A 17,500-nucleotide genomic window follows, 5' to 3' on the forward strand; every position below is an offset into this window, starting at 1 on the left:
CTCTGATCGACAAACTAGAGGATGCGCCTCCTGTCAATCAAATCGTAAGGGTGGAGTTTCTGGAAGAGAGGAACACAGCACTAGGTAAAAACATTTTTCGAGGAGTAGATGTTTAGAGTAACATTCAAAGAGACAAAAGGGGACAAATTAGTCAGTCTGAAGACACACGGATGCAGTGACCAGAGCTGTATATTCTCTATATGGTCCATTTTGACTTGGGCTATATATGTACAAATATGTATGTCTAATCTATAAACCAACCAAGAGGGTGGACATAAACTGACCTGTATACAAATCCTGCACATCAGGACAAACTACAAGGTATTAATGATGTAAATTCAGTGTATGTTTAGCAGATGACATGGTTGAGCCAAGAGAACCAAGAGATACACCGTTTAATTGAATGGTTCTGCTGAGAACCACAATTGGCGCTTTATATATAGAACTCCAGAAAGATTCTTTACTTAGATGAATGCCATTACCTTGTGGAGTAATTCTTGGATTTCTATAATATACAGAACCCCTGTGGCTTTGTTGCTGAGTGTTTTTCATAGAACCATTTTGGGAAAGTTTCCACAGGTCAAGTGCAGAAGTTTTCCCCAAGGTTCTATATAGAACCAAGGATCAAGGAATCCCTCCTTTTTTTAAAGATTGACTTAATTAGTATATAAACGTACAAAGGATCAAGTCATCCATCCATCCACCCACCCATCCATCCATCAAGAGACCATGATCTACACACCACTTTTGCTCTCATCAGCCTCTCCTGTTTCAAGAATTGAGGAGCTCAGGTGCTGTAAATGCAACCTGGAATTTTGTTTAGCCAGTAAGTTAAATAATAAATGAATAAAGAGCATAATTATCTCAGCCTCTCAGCAGGTAGCGCTGTCTAGACTCAGGAGTTAAGTGTTAAGTGGCACATTTGTGTTCATTTATGTAAGGAATAAAAATGACTATGGTGGGTGCTGTTATGGGAAAATAATCAACACCATGTTTCTTATAACAGCAAGTCGTGATGAGTCCTGTTCTTCTTCTCTCATAACGACATGCCCGCGATTACCTTTTTCATCAACAAAAGGAACCAAAGACACATCACACTTATGCCAAGTTAGTTAGAAACCTTGTGTAGAAAATATACAGTCATTCCCTTAGCAGCTTCTCTTTATTTCTCTCTTGAAATACACATGAAGCTTATTTTTTTTTTCAACAGAAAGCACAAATCCTTTCACCTTGAGAATGACCAATCAGAATCATGAATTTAATCAGAGTTTATATGGTATACAGACAACATGCGGTGCTCATTTAGTTCTCACTCACTCGCTCTCAATCATTTTTTTTACCGCTTATCCGAACTACCTCGGGTCACGGGGAGCCTGTGCCTATCTCAGGCGTCATCGGGCATCAAGGCAGGATACACCCTGGACGGAGTGCCAACCCATCGCAGGACACACACACACTCTCATTCACACACACTCACACACTACGGACAATTTTCCAGAGATGCCAATCAACCTACCATGCATGTCTTTGGACCGGGGGAGGAAACCGGAGTACCCGGAGGAAACCCCCGAGGCACGGGGAGAACATGCAAACTCCACACACACAAGGCGGAGGTGGGAATCGAACCCCCAACCCTGGAGGTGTGAGGCAAACGTGCTAACCACTAAGCCACCGTGCCTCCCTCCAATTAGATCTTTAATATTTAACGAACTGAGAAACAGAGATGCTCTGTAAGTGCAACCTTACACAGATATGCACAGTATACAACCTGACCACTTCTCCTTTTAAAAACAGAATAAACCGAGTTAAAATAAATAAGAAGAGGTGACGTGAACGTGCGATTGTGTTACTACAACAATTCAGAATGTGAACCTGTCGGTAGGTTTAAAAATAAATTCATATAGAGCGTAATTATCTCATCCTCTCAGCATGTAGATGTAACTGCCTAGATGCAGGAGGCCAGTCGACTCATTTGCGCTCATTTATTAAATCATTAAATTCCGTCTAGACAGATGTACAAAGGGCAGGAACAGGCACAATCTCTTAATCGCAGACGTGCACATTATAGAAGTGCATGAAAGCATGTCTGACTGTTAACCTTTTCATCTTACTCTCAATGCGAGTGATCTTAAGACCGTCTCTCGGTCTTCTTTATTACGGTATTAACTCTGACTTGTTTTCTCCCCTCCACAGGAGTGATCAGTAACTGGACAGACGAGAGTCGGATTCCTCCGTGCACCATTTATCAAGCGTTTAAATACTTTCTGGACATCACGACCCCTCCCAGTCCTTTGCTCCTGCAGCAGTTTGCTCCTTTAGCCACCAATGAGAAACAGAGGAAGAGATTAGAGGTGCTTAGCAAGGTAGGAAACGCACGTCACTTTGCACGGTTGTACAGTAATTGTGCATGACGCGATAGTCACCATCAAACAACGCATCCTCAGAGTTCAGTCTGTCCAAACCTCTTGAAAGAGTGTTGTGTTTGTTTTCAACATTTTTAACCTAATTTGCCAGTTTTACTCATTTTATTAACGCATTCGGACGCATTGTCCGACACTCGCTCTGCGTGCAGCTAAAGACGCCGCCACCGTCGTGCGTGACTCTGGCTTTGCTTTTCAAATTAGCAGCAATTTTCTCAGTCAGATCATTCATTACCCCTCCAACTGTCTCGCTTCCCCTTGCCAATCACTCAGTGTCAATGCCATTTTCTTCTGCCTCAGAAATATTTCCCTCTCACTTCCTCCCACTGTAACGCGGGCTTTGCAGTTCAGTGCAATGTTGCTAAAAATGGCTGCCAAGCCAGTGAGTCACCCCATTCTGGTTCCGCTGACTCTGAAGGAAACGACTGAATGATTTGGGAAGAGGAACGTAGAGGGAAAGAGAAAATCAAAAGTCGATGGACTTAGCCGGAGAGGAGGAGGAGGTGGGAAAGAATCTGTTCCGTCCTGTTGTTGCGGAGGACCGCAAGCGGTATCTTCATGAATGATTGTATAATTTTAAACTCATTTCAAGCTTGCCTTGAATTCTGACATTTAGAGACATTTTGAACATTTATAGTGAATCCCAGAGCTCATCAACCCTAAGCTTTAATCTGCACCACAGAAGTCATTTAGAGCCGATGTGTTCTCTTTGCACTAGTGGTTCTTAATCCTTCAGATTGATGGTATCGTTTATGCTCGCTTGGGCTGCACTAGTGTGTATGATGGACGGACGGATGGATGTATAAATAAATTAAATGTCTTCCCTGTTGATATTTAACAAAGACAAATCTTTCATTTTTGGGAAGGAGTCTCCATTGTTAAATTCTTAGTCACGTTTAGCTGCATTTGTTGTTATATTGTTTGTTTATAGCTACTATGACTATATTTAGTTTAGTCTGGTAAATTGTAACTGTATAAGAATAAAACACTTCTCAGACACGCCGATTTTTCGGTAACCCTGTAACGTGCTATAACTGATTTATTCTTTACTAAATCACCTTTTTTTTTTTTTTTTTTATGTAAAAAAAAAACTTTCATGAAAACAATATACGTATTGCCTTACCCACATGTACGCATGCTTTCGGTCTAAAAAAGGATGCTGTTCAGTGATGTCAACAGAGTTAAGTATTCCAGTCAGATCATACCAATCATAATTCCATGTGAAGTTCTTTGCAATAAAGTCATGAGTGTGTTTCAGCTACAAAACGCAGTGTGTGGGTGCGAGAGAACAACTGGCAACAGCTGCACCGGCCCTTTTTTGGGCAAATTGCCATTTGTGAATTTGAGGACCACAAGAGCTTTTTGGCTCATGATGATGACAGACACATGAGACACTTTTGAATCCAGAGCGTCGCCCTCTTAGAATCGTGTTTTAAATTGGAGCCAGCATGGTAAATATCATGGCTGTGTAAGGGTATGAGAATATCAGGTCTATTTAAATGCATATGAGCTCATGACTAAAACAAAGCGGGAATGTTATGAACCATTCATGGAGACGGACGATAAGTTTTTCCTTGCAAACCTTGCAAACGTATACAAAAACATTGGAAACTCTCTCTCACTCACTCACTCATTTTCTACCGGGGAGCCGGCGTCAGGCGTCATCGGGCATCAAGGCAGGATACACCCTGGATGGAGTGCCAACCCATCGCAGGGCACACACACACTCTCATTCACTCACGCAATCACACACTACAGACAATTTTCCAGAGATGCCAATCAACCTACCATGCATGTCTTTGGACCGGAGGAGGAAACCGGAGTACCCGGAGGAAACCCCCGAGGCACGAGGAGAACATGCAAACTCCACACACACAAGGAGGAGGCGGGAATCGAACCAACAACCCTGGATGTGTGAGGCGAACGTGCTAACCACTAAGACACCGTGCCCCCTGAATAACATTCCATAAAAACAAATTCTTCCTTTTTTTTATTTGTATTGCAAATGCAAATTAAGTTCCAATGAATTTTTAAAGACAAATTTAATTATTGGTCGGTTTTCTTTAATAAAATTTTTGGAATTCAAAATCAAACTCTGGAAGCTCCAGATGAAAGATACCGTTTAACAAGGATGCTGTTGACTTATAATTGGCCTTCCCCTCTGAAATGTCAGGGGTAATAGAAGTAATAGTAATAGAATTTGGTAACTTTGCCTTAATGTAGTTTGCTGTGATCTACAATACAGTTATCTTTCACACTCATCTCTGCTATAGCCTAGTTTGAATATTCTGTCAAACTACAACAAATTCTTGAATGTGTCAGCTGAACTGGGGTATGTGCTTGTGTCTGGAAATTTCCCTGGGTCTGATTTTTACCCTCGCACATCTGACTGTTTCCCAAGACTTCAAGCTTGCACTCTTTTCATGCAGTGTTTGCAACAGGATGAAGAGCTGGATGTCGCAGTAACTTTACCCAAGCACTACTGAGACAAAGACTTCCATCAAAACTCAGCCCAAGTACAAGAAAGGGACTGTTGAGAAAAGTCACAGTGAGGCCTGCAGTCACTCTGTAAGAGTAACAGAGTAGAGTGTCTGAGATTGGATGAAGGAGAAGGTGCACCAGACAACCATTTCATGAGCTCTGCAGAATTGTGGCTAGAAAGAAAACCAAGGCTTAAGAAAAGCCAAGATGTGTTTTCTGGTGTGATGAGATCAAGATTAAGATACAGTATTAAGGAAAGGTTCAAAGCACTTTGTTTGGCACCAACATAACACAGTACATCGTTTAATTAACTCCATCCATGCAGTGAAAAATAGTCGTGGCAGCATCATGCACTGAGGTTAGTTTCCTACCCCAGGTCCTGTTTTTTTTTTTGTTGTTGTTGTTGTGGTGTTTTCTTTTTTTTTTTTTTGTCAAAATCAAAGGGAAAATTGTGTGGAGATATTACAAGCAAAGCTGCTTTAGCCTGATGGAAAAAAAGCAATGCTAAAGCTAAAAGTTGCTAAATGATAAAGTGGTTACAACAAAGAGTTAAATGTTTTACCCCAGTCAAAATCCTGATATGAATCTGACCCTCACTGGGATTTTGGTTTGGATATTGCAGCCAACCATTGGCACCCAAGCAGTCTGATAAACCTGGAGTAATTCTGCCAGGAAGAATCAGTTAAAATCAGCCTTAAGCGGGTGCAAAGCTGACCACTGACTTAAATCTGTTACTGTAATAAATTTGTCATGCATATGAATACGATGGCTCTTAAGGGGTGTGAATACTTTTGCATAGTACTGCGTTTAAAAAAAAATCGAAAGGTTTTTGCGATCGCGTCACAGTCATGGCGCAGAAATCAGATGTCGGTTAAGTTCAAGTGCTACATCACTTACAGTAGCTACATGATAAGTAACCCACATCTTAAATCTTAAGATCAACCAGAGTGTAGAATATTTCTCTAAAAGAAATCCTTTTTTTTTTTTAAATGTTTGTGTATCTACAGGGACTACAGGAGTATGAAGAGTGGAAGTGGTACAATAACCCCACCATGGTGGAGGTATTAGAGGAGTTCCCATCGCTGCAGGTGCCCTGTACACTTCTCCTTACCCAGTTGCCCCTGCTGCAGCCACGCTACTACTCCATCAGCTCCTCACCGGACCTTCACCCGGGCGAGATCCACCTCACCGTAGCTGTGGTCTCGTACCGCACTCGGGGTAAGACAGTTGTACCATCTTTCAAAAGTCCACTGGATTTATTCATTCATTCATTCATCTTCTACCGCTTATCCGAACTACCTCGGGTCACGGGGAGCTTGTGCCTATCTCGGGCATCAAGGCAGGATACACCCTGGACGGAGTGCCAACCCATCGCAGGGCACACACACACACTCTCATTCACTCACGCAATCACACACTAGGGACAATTTTTCCAGAGATGCCAATCAACCTACCATGCATGTCTTTGGACCGGGGGAGGAAACCGGAGTACCCGGAGGAAACCCCCGAGGCACGGGGAGAACATGCAAACTCTACACACACAAGGTGGAGGTGGGAATCGAACCCCCAACCCTGGAGGTGTGAGGCGAACGTGCTAACCACTAAGCCACCGTGCCCCCAATTAGGTATTCAGTAATAATTTATTTTTTTGACAATAAGTACTAATCTCTAAGTGAAGTGAGAAATATCCCTGTTATCCTGTAAAGGCAGAATGAAGTAAATTTAGAGTACTCAGATCAACGTAACTCAAAAATGGCCCTTTGAAACACTTATAAACCCATTGAACCTGTCACTGACTCCAGACTGCTTTTCTTGGAACTTAGCAATTACTGGCAATTTTGCCTGAAGTGCAATACACTAAGGGCCTTCTCACTTTCAGCAGCTCTTTTGGCAGAAGCCGGATCATTTAGTTGATTTGTTACGACTGATTTGATCAAAATAAAGACGGCAATCATCTCTCGCACTTACGAGGTCACCTCTCGCACTCCTCCACTCACTCTCCTCGCCCTTCTCTCTAAATGCATCGTAAACAGCAAATGATGTACGTAATAGCATAATTACCAGTTAAATTCCAGCAGTCCCAATTCATCCGAAATGCTCTCTGTCAGACCCCAGCTGGTTTAATCACTAGGCATCAGATCAGTGCTGGAGAGGTGTTCAGTCAAGCAAGCGTACTGTATGTTTCGTTTCTCTGCAGACGGAGCCGGTCCCATACACCACGGAGTGTGTTCATCCTGGCTCAACAGCTTAGAGACGGACGAAATGGTCCCATGCTTCGTCAGAGGGTAACGTTCTTTTCCTTGATTTCATATGTTCAGTTTGGAATGTTTTCTGTTAGACGTTCCCTCCGGTTAACCCGCCTGGTCTACTGCATGCTGTTTCATTTTCCACCAGTTTGGGTGGCGATCAATTTAGGGCTGGAAGAATTAGACCTTTCCAACATATTGTTTGGTAAAAAAAAATCTAACTTTTTTATTTGTTTCAAGATGAAAACTTTACTTTCTCTTCCAGAGCCCCAACCTTCCGCATGCCAAAGGACAGCAAAGTACCATGCATTCTTATTGGTCCAGGAACAGGCATTGCCCCCTTCAGAAGCTTCTGGCAACAGAGACTTTACGATCTTGAAAATAAAGGCGAGTTTTAATCCTAAAACTTAAAGCAATGCCCTCAATCATCCATGAACGTATCTTAAAAGCATAAAGTAATGACCCAATTCTGAACAAGTGCTTTGTGCATTTTTTTTTTCAAACAGGCATCAAGGCTTGTCCAATGATTCTGGTGTTCGGGTGTCGACAGTCACAGATGGACCACATCTACAAGGAAGAGACCATCCAGGCCAAGAACAAAGAAGTCTTTAAAGAACTCTACACTGCATACTCACGAGAACCCGGAAGACCAAAGGTGAAAATATGAACAAAAACTGAAGCATATTCACAGCTTTAAGAAATATAGTGCATGAAGCAGCTGGGATCCTTTATGGAGACCGTTGGCTTGGTAACGGCCAACATCCCTGTCTCATTGAGGGCATTTTAAATGAAAGGAAGCCATAGTAGGTTTCAGATTAAAGACACCCTTGACCATAGTTTGTTTAGAGAAACTGTTAAAGAATTTGTTTTTATACTGAAACTAATATATAAATTTATTCCCCACTGATTTATCAGTTCAGTACTGATGTTTAGGTTTGATTTTTTTTTTTTTCTTGGGTAGATTTTACGTCTATCATCTTTAGTCAAATATATTTGCATTTTGGGCGTGAGCAGAAAGAACGGATCGATATCCGATTCGCCGAGACGCATTTATGTGGTCTAATGTAAATGGAACGGTTTTAACAAATCAGATAGATATCGGATCAGAGAAAACACATGAAGTGACCAGGTGTAAAAAGGCCCTTAGACATCTTCTAACATGCCACAAACCAGAATATACTAAAATTTGCTAAAAATAAGCTTAAAAAAAGTAACATGTTGGTATTACACTTAATCACTTGTGTCTTCAAACCGTACTAGTTGTTTTTGTTCTGGTTTATTTTGAGTGTTTTTTCAGGTCTTTTCCCAATCCAAAAGCTACACTGTACACGTCTCTGTACAACCAATCTGTGCAATATTTCATGTGCAATTGATTTGTTTATGGGGGGGCACGGTGGCTTAGTGGTTAGCACGTTCACCTCACACCTCCAGGGTTGGGGGTTCGATTCCCGCCTCCACCTTGTGTGTGTGGAGTTTGCATGTTCTCCCCGTGCCTCGGGGGTTTCCTCCGGGTACTCCGGTTTCCTCCCCCGGTCCAAAGACATGCATGGTAGGTTGATTGGCATCTCTGGAAAATTGTCCGTCGTGTGAGAGTGTGAGTGAATGAGAGTGTGTGTGCCCTGCGATGGGTTGGCACTCCGTCCAGGGTGTATCCTGCCTTGATGCCCGATGACGCCTGAGATAGGCACAGGCTCCCCGGCACCCGAGGTAGTTCGGATAAGCGGTAGAAGATGAATGAATGAATGATTTGTTTGTGTTACCCTAGTTGGCACATTTTATCCTCTAAACAGCTGTTTACATTCTACAAACTAATCTAAGCTACCAAACTAGGAACCTTCAATTCATTTACTTTTGTAAATATACTTTAAATTTAGAAAGATGGCTTGGAATGTTATACCGTATTTGTCGAACCTCTAGTGTGCTGAACAGGATTATGGAATTGCCTGCAACGGGGTGTCCAATCTTATCCGCAAAGGGCACGGCGTGGGTGCAGAGTTTCATTCCAATCAAGCAGAAGTATGTCTCGGTTAAGATTGGACACCCCAGGGCTACACTAAGATGAATACACACTACCATTCTCATATTTGATTTGAATAATCGTCTTTTTATACAGAGTGTCCTTGTTGAACACGGACAAGTTTTATATAGTGTTTAAAATATCAAAGAGCTTTGAAGAAAACAACACAATGAAATGTGTCTGAGTGAAAAATACAGGTGTCTCATTCACAGTAAAAAAAACTGTTGAAAGGGAGCAGTGATGATGCAAAGGTTCCTCTCTTCTTTGCAATGTATACGTCTTGCATTACCCTGACACTTTCTAGTTTTTCATTATCTTCTGTCTCCCATCCCATCTTCACGTCCTCTTTTTCTTTCTCAGAAATACGTTCAGGATGTCCTTCGCGAGCAGTTGTCTGAGACGGTGTATCAACGTTTGAGAGAGGAAGGGGGACACATTTATGTGTGTGGTGATGTCACCATGGCTGGAGATGTGCTGAAGACCATCCAGCAGATCATCAAACTACACGGCAACATGAGTCTGGAGGATGCTGGGTTCTACATAAGCAAACTGAGGGTCAGACCTGCTCCAAATTGCTAGTTTAATATTTTATCTTCCTGGTTAATTGTCCTAAGTGTATCAGAATCCACCCATAATCATTACGTCTACATGAATGGCAGAAAAATCAGAACTGTGTAGGTGCTTAGGGACAACCGGACTTCTGCCTCTCCTTTGATTAAAGTGGTCTACCATTTTCGCTCGGTCTCAGTCTTGGCAACATGGCTTTGTTGATTCCGTTCCAGTGATGGAGGTATGGCTTCTACGCCTGTTATGCTGCATTGTGACTAAATGTTGTAACCTGTCATTTCTAACCTCAGACAAAGAAAAGACAAAAGGTTTTGGCCTCTGTGTTGGTCAGTCCCACTGAAGGAGGTGTGGCCTCTGTGTTGGTCAGTCCCACTGAAGGAGGTGTGGCCTCTGTGTTGGTCAGTCCCACTGAAGGAGGTGTGGCCTCTGTGTTGGTTAGTCCCACTGAAGGAGGTGTGGCCTCTGTGTTGGTTAGTCCCACTGAAGGAGGTGTGGCCTCTGTGCTGGTCAGTCCCACTGAAGGAGGTGTGGCCTCTGTGTTGGTTAGTCCTACTGAAGGAGGTGTGGCCTCTGTGTTGGTCAGTCCCACTGAAGGAGGTGTGGCCTCTGTGTTGGTCAGTCCACTGAAGGAGGTGTGGTCTATGAGTTGGTCAGCCCACTGAAGGAGGTGTGGTCTATGAGTTGGTCAGTCCACCGAAGGAGGTGGGACATTTTTGTCCCAAAGAATATATCTTTGATTAAAATAAAACTTTGCACAGAAGTAGCACATCTCATAATGCTTCATTGAAACAGCTGTAAATCACATGATGAATCATTAGTTGTTTATGCATGAGATGAATGGAGTTGAGAACTTTTATATATTAATCATACAAGAATTTGTAGTTACACACTTGTTTGTCTCGTAGTTTATTCTCTCTCTCTCTCTCTCTCTCTCTCTCTCTCTAACAAGCAAGTACATTTTGTAAGTATTTTCTATTGTGTAAGGAAAATGTAAACCCAAGGGTTTTTTTTTGACATTGTTTTCTGTCTGCACATCTTATGCAGGATGAAAATCGTTACCATGAAGATATATTTGGAGTTACTCTGCGTACTTATGAGGTGACGAACCGGCTGAGGTCAGAGTCTATCGCGTACATCGAAGAGAGCAAGAAAGACTCAGATGAGTAAGTGTGTCTCTTTCTTTAGTCTGGTAAAATTAGAACAAAAAAATAAACACTGAACATGATGCTAAAAGATGCTGCACTCACTTCCCAAAATATTCTATTGTATCTTACTATAGATAGCATGCTAGCAGATTACAGCACAGTAGAACATTACAACAAAGCTACTGCAATTTAAATCTAATAAAAAAAAAGGCAGAAGCTTCTTAATGAGGCTGAAATATTACACTTGTAATTATACAGTGTAATTTCACATGATGTGAGATTTTATTTGTCTGACGGAAAGGATTATAATCTCAAATTTGCCTATATAAAAAAATGTTATGTCCTAGCTGAATAAATTATCTTGCATAACTAAATTTATCTAGCTTGTGCATAGTGCCAGGCTTCCCATTGCCTAGCAACAGTTTTTTTTTATTTTTTTTATGACTATCATTTCCATGGATTCTTACTGGTGCCTGCAGTATATATTTTGTCCTGGAGTTAGAAACGGATCTTTCCTTTTTTTTAATGGTGGTGGGTTGGGGGGGAGGGGGGGAGGAGGGTGATGCGTTTCCAGGAGGAGTGCTCCGTGCTCTTGACATTAGCACAGCTACCTCTGAAACCGGCGTGTTCGCCGTAACTATAGAAACAGTGATGAGGAACAGCGCTGTCGAGTAGAACATTGCTGTAACAGGATTAGTGCTGAGCGAGTGGCTTCTTTACGGCAGCTCCCTCGCTTGTGCTGGCGCTGATAAGAGCCTGTTCACCCAGCACTCTTTGTGAGAGCCACGCTCACAATTAGCACGTACCGCCGTGTTTTCTGCGAGACAAGTCACTTCAAAGTCCTCGTGTCAGCATAAGAACCTTGTTTTAATTGTCTTTCTTTTATTTTGTCTGTTTTTTGCAGGGTGTTTTGTTCATAAAACCTCGTTTTGTTACCGGATTTCTGGATTTCAGGAGCGACAATGAAACCTTCCTCCAGGCCAGGAAAAAAAAAGCAACTGCTACAACTTAAGAAAACTGTGCCAAGTTTCTTTTATTCTCCAGTTATGATGCTTTCACTCTGGTAGTTTTTACTGCATTTGTGTGGTTGAAATCAACATTTATAATATGAATTTCTTGTTTGTTTGTTTTTTTTCTTTCTTTGCTAGAAATCTTTCCGGAATGCACTTTTTATCTCATGTATGCACATGTATTTTTTTTTTCTTTCTTGCTTTCTTTCTTTATGTATATGCTGTGCACATCAGGCACCTGAATACTAACTGCCTATTGTGGATGCATGACCAAGACCCATGATGTCAAGTCCTGCTATATCACGAATCAAAATAGCTGTTACGTGTTGGTATTAAACAGTTTAGCTTTGAGTTTAGTCTAAAAAACGTGTACATCACCCTGCACATCATACCGTGTCTGGATCAGAAACTACAAACGCCGCCACCGATGGAGAGGTTGTTTTTTTATTTCTCTCTCTCTCTCTCTCTCTCTCTCTCTCTTTTTCAGTGGGTTAGGATTTCAATGCATGCTGTGTTTTCTGATGAAATAGTGTCAGCTTCAGCACCGGTACTAAATCATCACAAGTGAGTGCATTTAAACAAACTGGACTGCAACAGAACTGTTTTATAAAGGACAAAATCATATAGACACCATATTGTGGTTTGATTAAAGGCATTGGATTAAAAAAAAAAACCGCTTTTGCGATACATTTGCACATGCTGTCTGTGTGTTTTCTCATCATTTTGAGAAAAGAGCTAAAAGAAAATGAAGTAATAGTTTATTTAGGCTTCATGTCTGTTCTTACGACTATAGACGTAATTACGTATGCGTTTATAAAGCGTTCCAACAGCCAGAATGTGACATCGAGACTGCTTTTGTCAAGTGACGGATTTTTACAGAAATAATCCAATTTAATTTGTATAGCGCTTTTAACAATAGACGTTAAAAATGCTAACGTTAAAACTTTTCATGTACATCGATGAAGTAAGCTGGTGCTGTGCCATTTCTGGGCTTATTTTACCGTACATTTACACACAGCTGACTTCTTGACTAATTGTTCAGAAGGCATCGATTCATTTGGATTCATTCTCACCATCAGATCTACCCGATTTCTATTAACGCACCTTTCTGTGTTATTGTTGCTATAGTAACAACTCATTTACATGGACTTGCATTGATCTGAATAAATAACAACCACCATAATTACATGCTTGTAAGCTAATGTATTAATTAGCACAGAAAAGAAAGTGAATATGAATCAAATGTGCTTATTAGAGATACACTTCAATTTAACATTTATAATTGATGTCCTGAATCTCGGGAGTTCAGCTTTCCGACAACTAAAAGCACCAAAGCTATAAAATTGAATAGAATTTAATTATACTACACAACGCGGTGTACGATTCCTTTGGCCCTCGCATAAGGTAAAATTTGTACGATTACTTTAAACATTTAATGTATGAATATTTACGTGGATTTTTTTTTTCATCGTCATTATATGATATTGTCGTTATGTATTAAATTGAGCTACGAAGTCGTTCGTCGTTGGAACGTATATATATATAATGTCAGGAAGCTTTATAACACATCTTGGGTCACTCGATTTAGACGTTTTGTAAATTTAGCACAAAAGAAATCACGAAAGCGGTCTTGATGTTGGAAGATGCTGGAATAAGATCTCATAAACGCTTGCGTAGTGTTTCAGTAAAAAAAAAATAATAATAATAATAAAAAGAAAGTGCAGAACTCAATTACTTTAGTTGTTTTAAAAAGGGTGTGTTAAAGCAACACATTCAGATTTTATTTTCTGCTTCGGAATCCATTGAGAAATTATAATAGATACATAACTCTAGTATTCCTCCAAGGGCTCTGAAACATATTGAAGGCTTTTCTCTGCACTCTTATGACATCATAAAGTTCTGGACATCTTTTATTTTTTTTTTTTCAAAAAGTTCTTCCCAGAGACCAGAGTTTCCCCCCGAGGGAAATTCAGTTAATGTCACACAACCCGACCATCACACAGCCACAGCCTCAATAATGGCTTGTTCAATAACTGCGACATTTATCATTTCTCTAAAGTCCAAAAAAAAAAAAAAAAAAAATCCATATTTGTCCTTTAATGATATCTTAACGTTTGTTCGGTGTTTTATTTGCACGTCATTTTCTCATTTGTTTTTGGCCGTGTTGCCTCGTCGATGCATAAACACTCATAAAAAAAAAAAGAAAAGAAAAGAAAAAAACGTGCATGTCAATTACACCAAGAACATTTTCTCCTCAGACCTGATATTAATTTTTTACTTAAAATTACAAAATATTAGAGATGTGTGTGTATTTTTTCCCCCTCTCACTCTTCTAAACATGAAAAAAAAATCTTTTTTTAAAAAAAAGTGTGTGTGTGTGTGTGTATATGTATATACACACACACACACACACACACACACACACACACATATATATATATATATATATATATATATATATATATATATATATATATATTTTTTTTTTTTCCTTTTTTATGTGACACACAAGCAAAGTGAAGCAGAGCAAAAACATCTTGTATCTTAAAAATGGCTTCAATTATTGTGATAATTTTTTTTTTTTTTTTGGGCGGCTTTTGTCTTTGGCCTGCTTTATTTTGTTTCTTCACAAATGAAAACTTGAATCCAATGGAATTTGACCCAGATGTCAAGCTCTCATTAATGAACTTTATTTTCTTTCATTAAGCGCATCTCTGTTGGTCATTGCTGTTTTGCTGTTTCCATCCATTCTGTGATATAAAAAGTGCATATACACTAGTATAAATATATACAGTATATGTTTTGAGGCTATGTCAATATATTTGACCTGTATGAGAATTTTTTTAAGAATGTATTTTGATTAACGGTCCTGTTTTCCGGTTTTGGTTCGTTCACACGTTCCTCGTTTAGAAATAAGTCAAAGGGAAAAATCTCTGATGTCTAGTCTTGATTTTTTTTTCTTTTCTTTTGCTTTTGGAGAATCGGAAGCAAATGCATGACCCCACTGTGTCCTGTTCCTCTTATTCAGCACTGTGTCTAGTCAACTATCGTGACAAAGAATAAAAAGCTTGAGGGACTATTTTTTTTTTTTTCTTTTCTTTTTTTTTTCTTCCGGCTGCTACTCAAAGGGAAAAAGAAGAACTCCAGTGACTGCTGTGCAACACATGAACCTTGAAGCGTTTGCCATTTTAACGCATTTTCTTTCTTGCATATTTCAGAATACTTTGCATCTACTTAATAATAAAGTAACATTTCTATGTCATGAGTTGTAGTGCTGTGTCTTTTATTTTATTGCTTTAAATTCTATACTCTGATTGGTCAGAAGGCTCTGACAGGTCCGACTGTACAGTGGAAAACGTGAATGTGTGTTCAGTCAGATTTAAGAAAAACAATCTTTTATTTATATATAAACATATGTATATATGTAACATATGTATGTATGTATGTATGTGTATATATATATATATATAGAGAGAGAGAGAGAGAGAGAGAGAGAGAGAGAGAGAGAGAGAGCCCTGCGATGGGTTGGCACTCCGTCCAGGGTGTATCCTGGCCTGATGACACCTGAGATGTCCCCGTGACCCGAGGTAGTTTGGATAAGCGGTAGAAGATGAATGAATCTTTTAAATATATATATATATAGTTTATCTTAAAAATGTTTTTTCAAAAACATGATTTCGTGGCTAATCATTTAAAGAGGTTTCTGATGAGTGGATTGAGTGATGTAGAGTAAAGCTTGATCCATTCACGTAAACCAGCACCAGTGTGAAATCTCACCTGGACATTGTTGCTGATGATGATGATGATGATGATGATGATGAGATCTACAGTAGAACTACAGCGGCACATTTAACTCATTAAATAGAGCAGAAGTTTAACATAACATAATCTTTAGTCTGTTAATGACCAAATTTTACAGAAGTCCTTAGAGGCTAGGCATTATTGATATTTTTTTTCTTTGTTGTTTTATCGTGATCAAGACTTAATTTTCTCGTGATCTCAGCATAAGAACATGTTCTAGAGGCAGCATCATGGATTTTTGCATTTGGTTTTACTTTGATCCGGGACTCTAAAACTGGAACAGATCTTATGGAACAGGGCATGTGGTAGCCTAGTGGATAAGGTGTTGGGCTTCCAATCGGAAGGTTTTGAGTTCAATCCCAGGTCCATCAAGCTTCCACTGTTGGGCCCCTGAGCAAGGCCCTTAACCATCAATTGCTCAGTTGTATAAAAATGAGGTAATGTAAGTCGTTCTGGATAAGAGCATCTGCCAAATGCTGTAAATCTAAAAAAATCCTGTCAGTGATCAACAACTTCCACAAAACTGTCCGACACCTAAGAGACTGTGAGGTCTGCAGCTTTATCGTCAAAGACGTTTTCATTGAAGGCGGTTTTAGGGACCGGGACGTCCGGATGGCTACAGAATGATGTATGAAATATGGTGTTTAAATAGCATCATAGACCAGAAACGAGATTATTCTCACGATACAATTACATCATGAAAACATCATGAAAAAGAAGATTAAGTCAAACAGTAAAACAGCTTGTTATGTGGAGATCACGAGAAAAGACTCTCGGTGGCTAATCTCTAAGTTGGGCTCTGATGTTATACGGAAGGAGTCTCCAGCGTCAGTGGTTTGTAGCAGAGTTTCTGCTGTTAATCATCAGGGATAGAGGAGTTTGTGCTCAACGCTTCATCAGTGACATGATACGACAGAGAAAGACCAAGAAAGAAAGAACATTCACGGCAAAAAATGGCTATAATGAGGAAAAACACTTGAGGATATGCTGTTAAAGGAAACTAATTAACACTGTGTTGTGTATTGTTTTCTTGTAACTGCAAACGCCACACGTTTAACTGATATTTTCGATTGCAGGTGCTTGAAAATGTCGCATCAGGGCGACTCAGCGGGATGTTGATTAGGACTTGTCCTTCCTTAGAATGACAATTTGTTTGCGATTATTTTTCAGGGAGTTAATGTTGATCATTCGGTTAAGACTAATTATGTTGTCCATCGAAGAAAACGAAAACTATTTCTCCTATTGTTTAAGTGGGAAATGTGAATTATGATATAGTGTATAACTTAAAATATCTAATGAAATAGTTCTTAGAGTTGTTCAGTGCTGTTTGGTTGGTTCATAAAATCAAATCACGAGATACAGTTCAATTGTTCTCAGTCACGAACATAAGGAAGTGAGACGTGAATGAGTGGAGGATCGGCGCCATGACGACCTGTCAACAAAGCAAACCCAGCTCAACACAAGCCCCGCCCCCGTCTGCTCAGAATCCCTGCTGATTGGAGCATGTGGTGTAAAGTTCAGAGCTGAAGCTGTGCAGTTAGTCAGTGTGTGTGTGTGTGTGTGTGTCACTGTGGTAGCACTGCACTGATTTATTTACACAGCAGTCCTGAAATATACACCAGGTTGGTAGCAAATCTTTTTTGTTCGCAGGTACGACAATTGTGAGAAAGCTTTACACCAACACTATGTGTATGATCTGATATGTGCAGTATGATTTAATGTAGTGAAAACACACAGACTCAGAGATGGTGGGTAAAAAGGTGGCCAGAGAGATGCTGTTGTCTTCGGTGTGTGAGGATGATGGTGATGAAGG

The 17,500-nt window shown here is 40.1% G+C and overlaps 2 protein-coding genes across 2 annotated transcripts in view; both read left to right on the forward strand.

Annotated features, from left to right (window-relative positions):
* The window catches only part of nos1 (nitric oxide synthase 1 (neuronal)), a 62,203-nt gene extending 47,963 nt beyond the window's left edge, over positions 1-14,240 (forward strand). The window contains exons 21-29 of the mRNA XM_060883833.1: positions 1-84; positions 2,194-2,363; positions 5,909-6,119; positions 7,099-7,186; positions 7,413-7,534; positions 7,654-7,802; positions 9,525-9,719; positions 10,776-10,894; positions 11,781-14,240. The exon at positions 1-84 is cut by the window's left edge and continues 110 nt beyond it. Of these exons, the coding sequence (XP_060739816.1) occupies positions 1-84; positions 2,194-2,363; positions 5,909-6,119; positions 7,099-7,186; positions 7,413-7,534; positions 7,654-7,802; positions 9,525-9,719; positions 10,776-10,894; positions 11,781-11,796 (1,154 nt within the window). The 3' untranslated portion in view covers positions 11,797-14,240. The remainder of the gene's footprint in view (positions 85-2,193; positions 2,364-5,908; positions 6,120-7,098; positions 7,187-7,412; positions 7,535-7,653; positions 7,803-9,524; positions 9,720-10,775; positions 10,895-11,780) is intronic.
* Positions 14,241-17,261: 3,021 nt separating this feature from the next.
* The window catches only part of lrrc74b (leucine rich repeat containing 74B), a 17,398-nt gene continuing 17,159 nt past the window's right edge, over positions 17,262-17,500 (forward strand). Inside the window, exons 1-2 of the mRNA XM_060883574.1 lie at positions 17,262-17,309; positions 17,412-17,500. The exon at positions 17,412-17,500 is cut by the window's right edge and continues 88 nt beyond it. Of these exons, the coding sequence (XP_060739557.1) occupies positions 17,433-17,500 (68 nt within the window). The 5' untranslated portion in view covers positions 17,262-17,309; positions 17,412-17,432. The remainder of the gene's footprint in view (positions 17,310-17,411) is intronic.

The sequence above is a fragment of the Tachysurus vachellii genome, chromosome 12 (assembly GCF_030014155.1).
Source record: "Tachysurus vachellii isolate PV-2020 chromosome 12, HZAU_Pvac_v1, whole genome shotgun sequence".
Taxonomy (NCBI): Eukaryota; Metazoa; Chordata; class Actinopteri; order Siluriformes; family Bagridae; genus Tachysurus; species Tachysurus vachellii.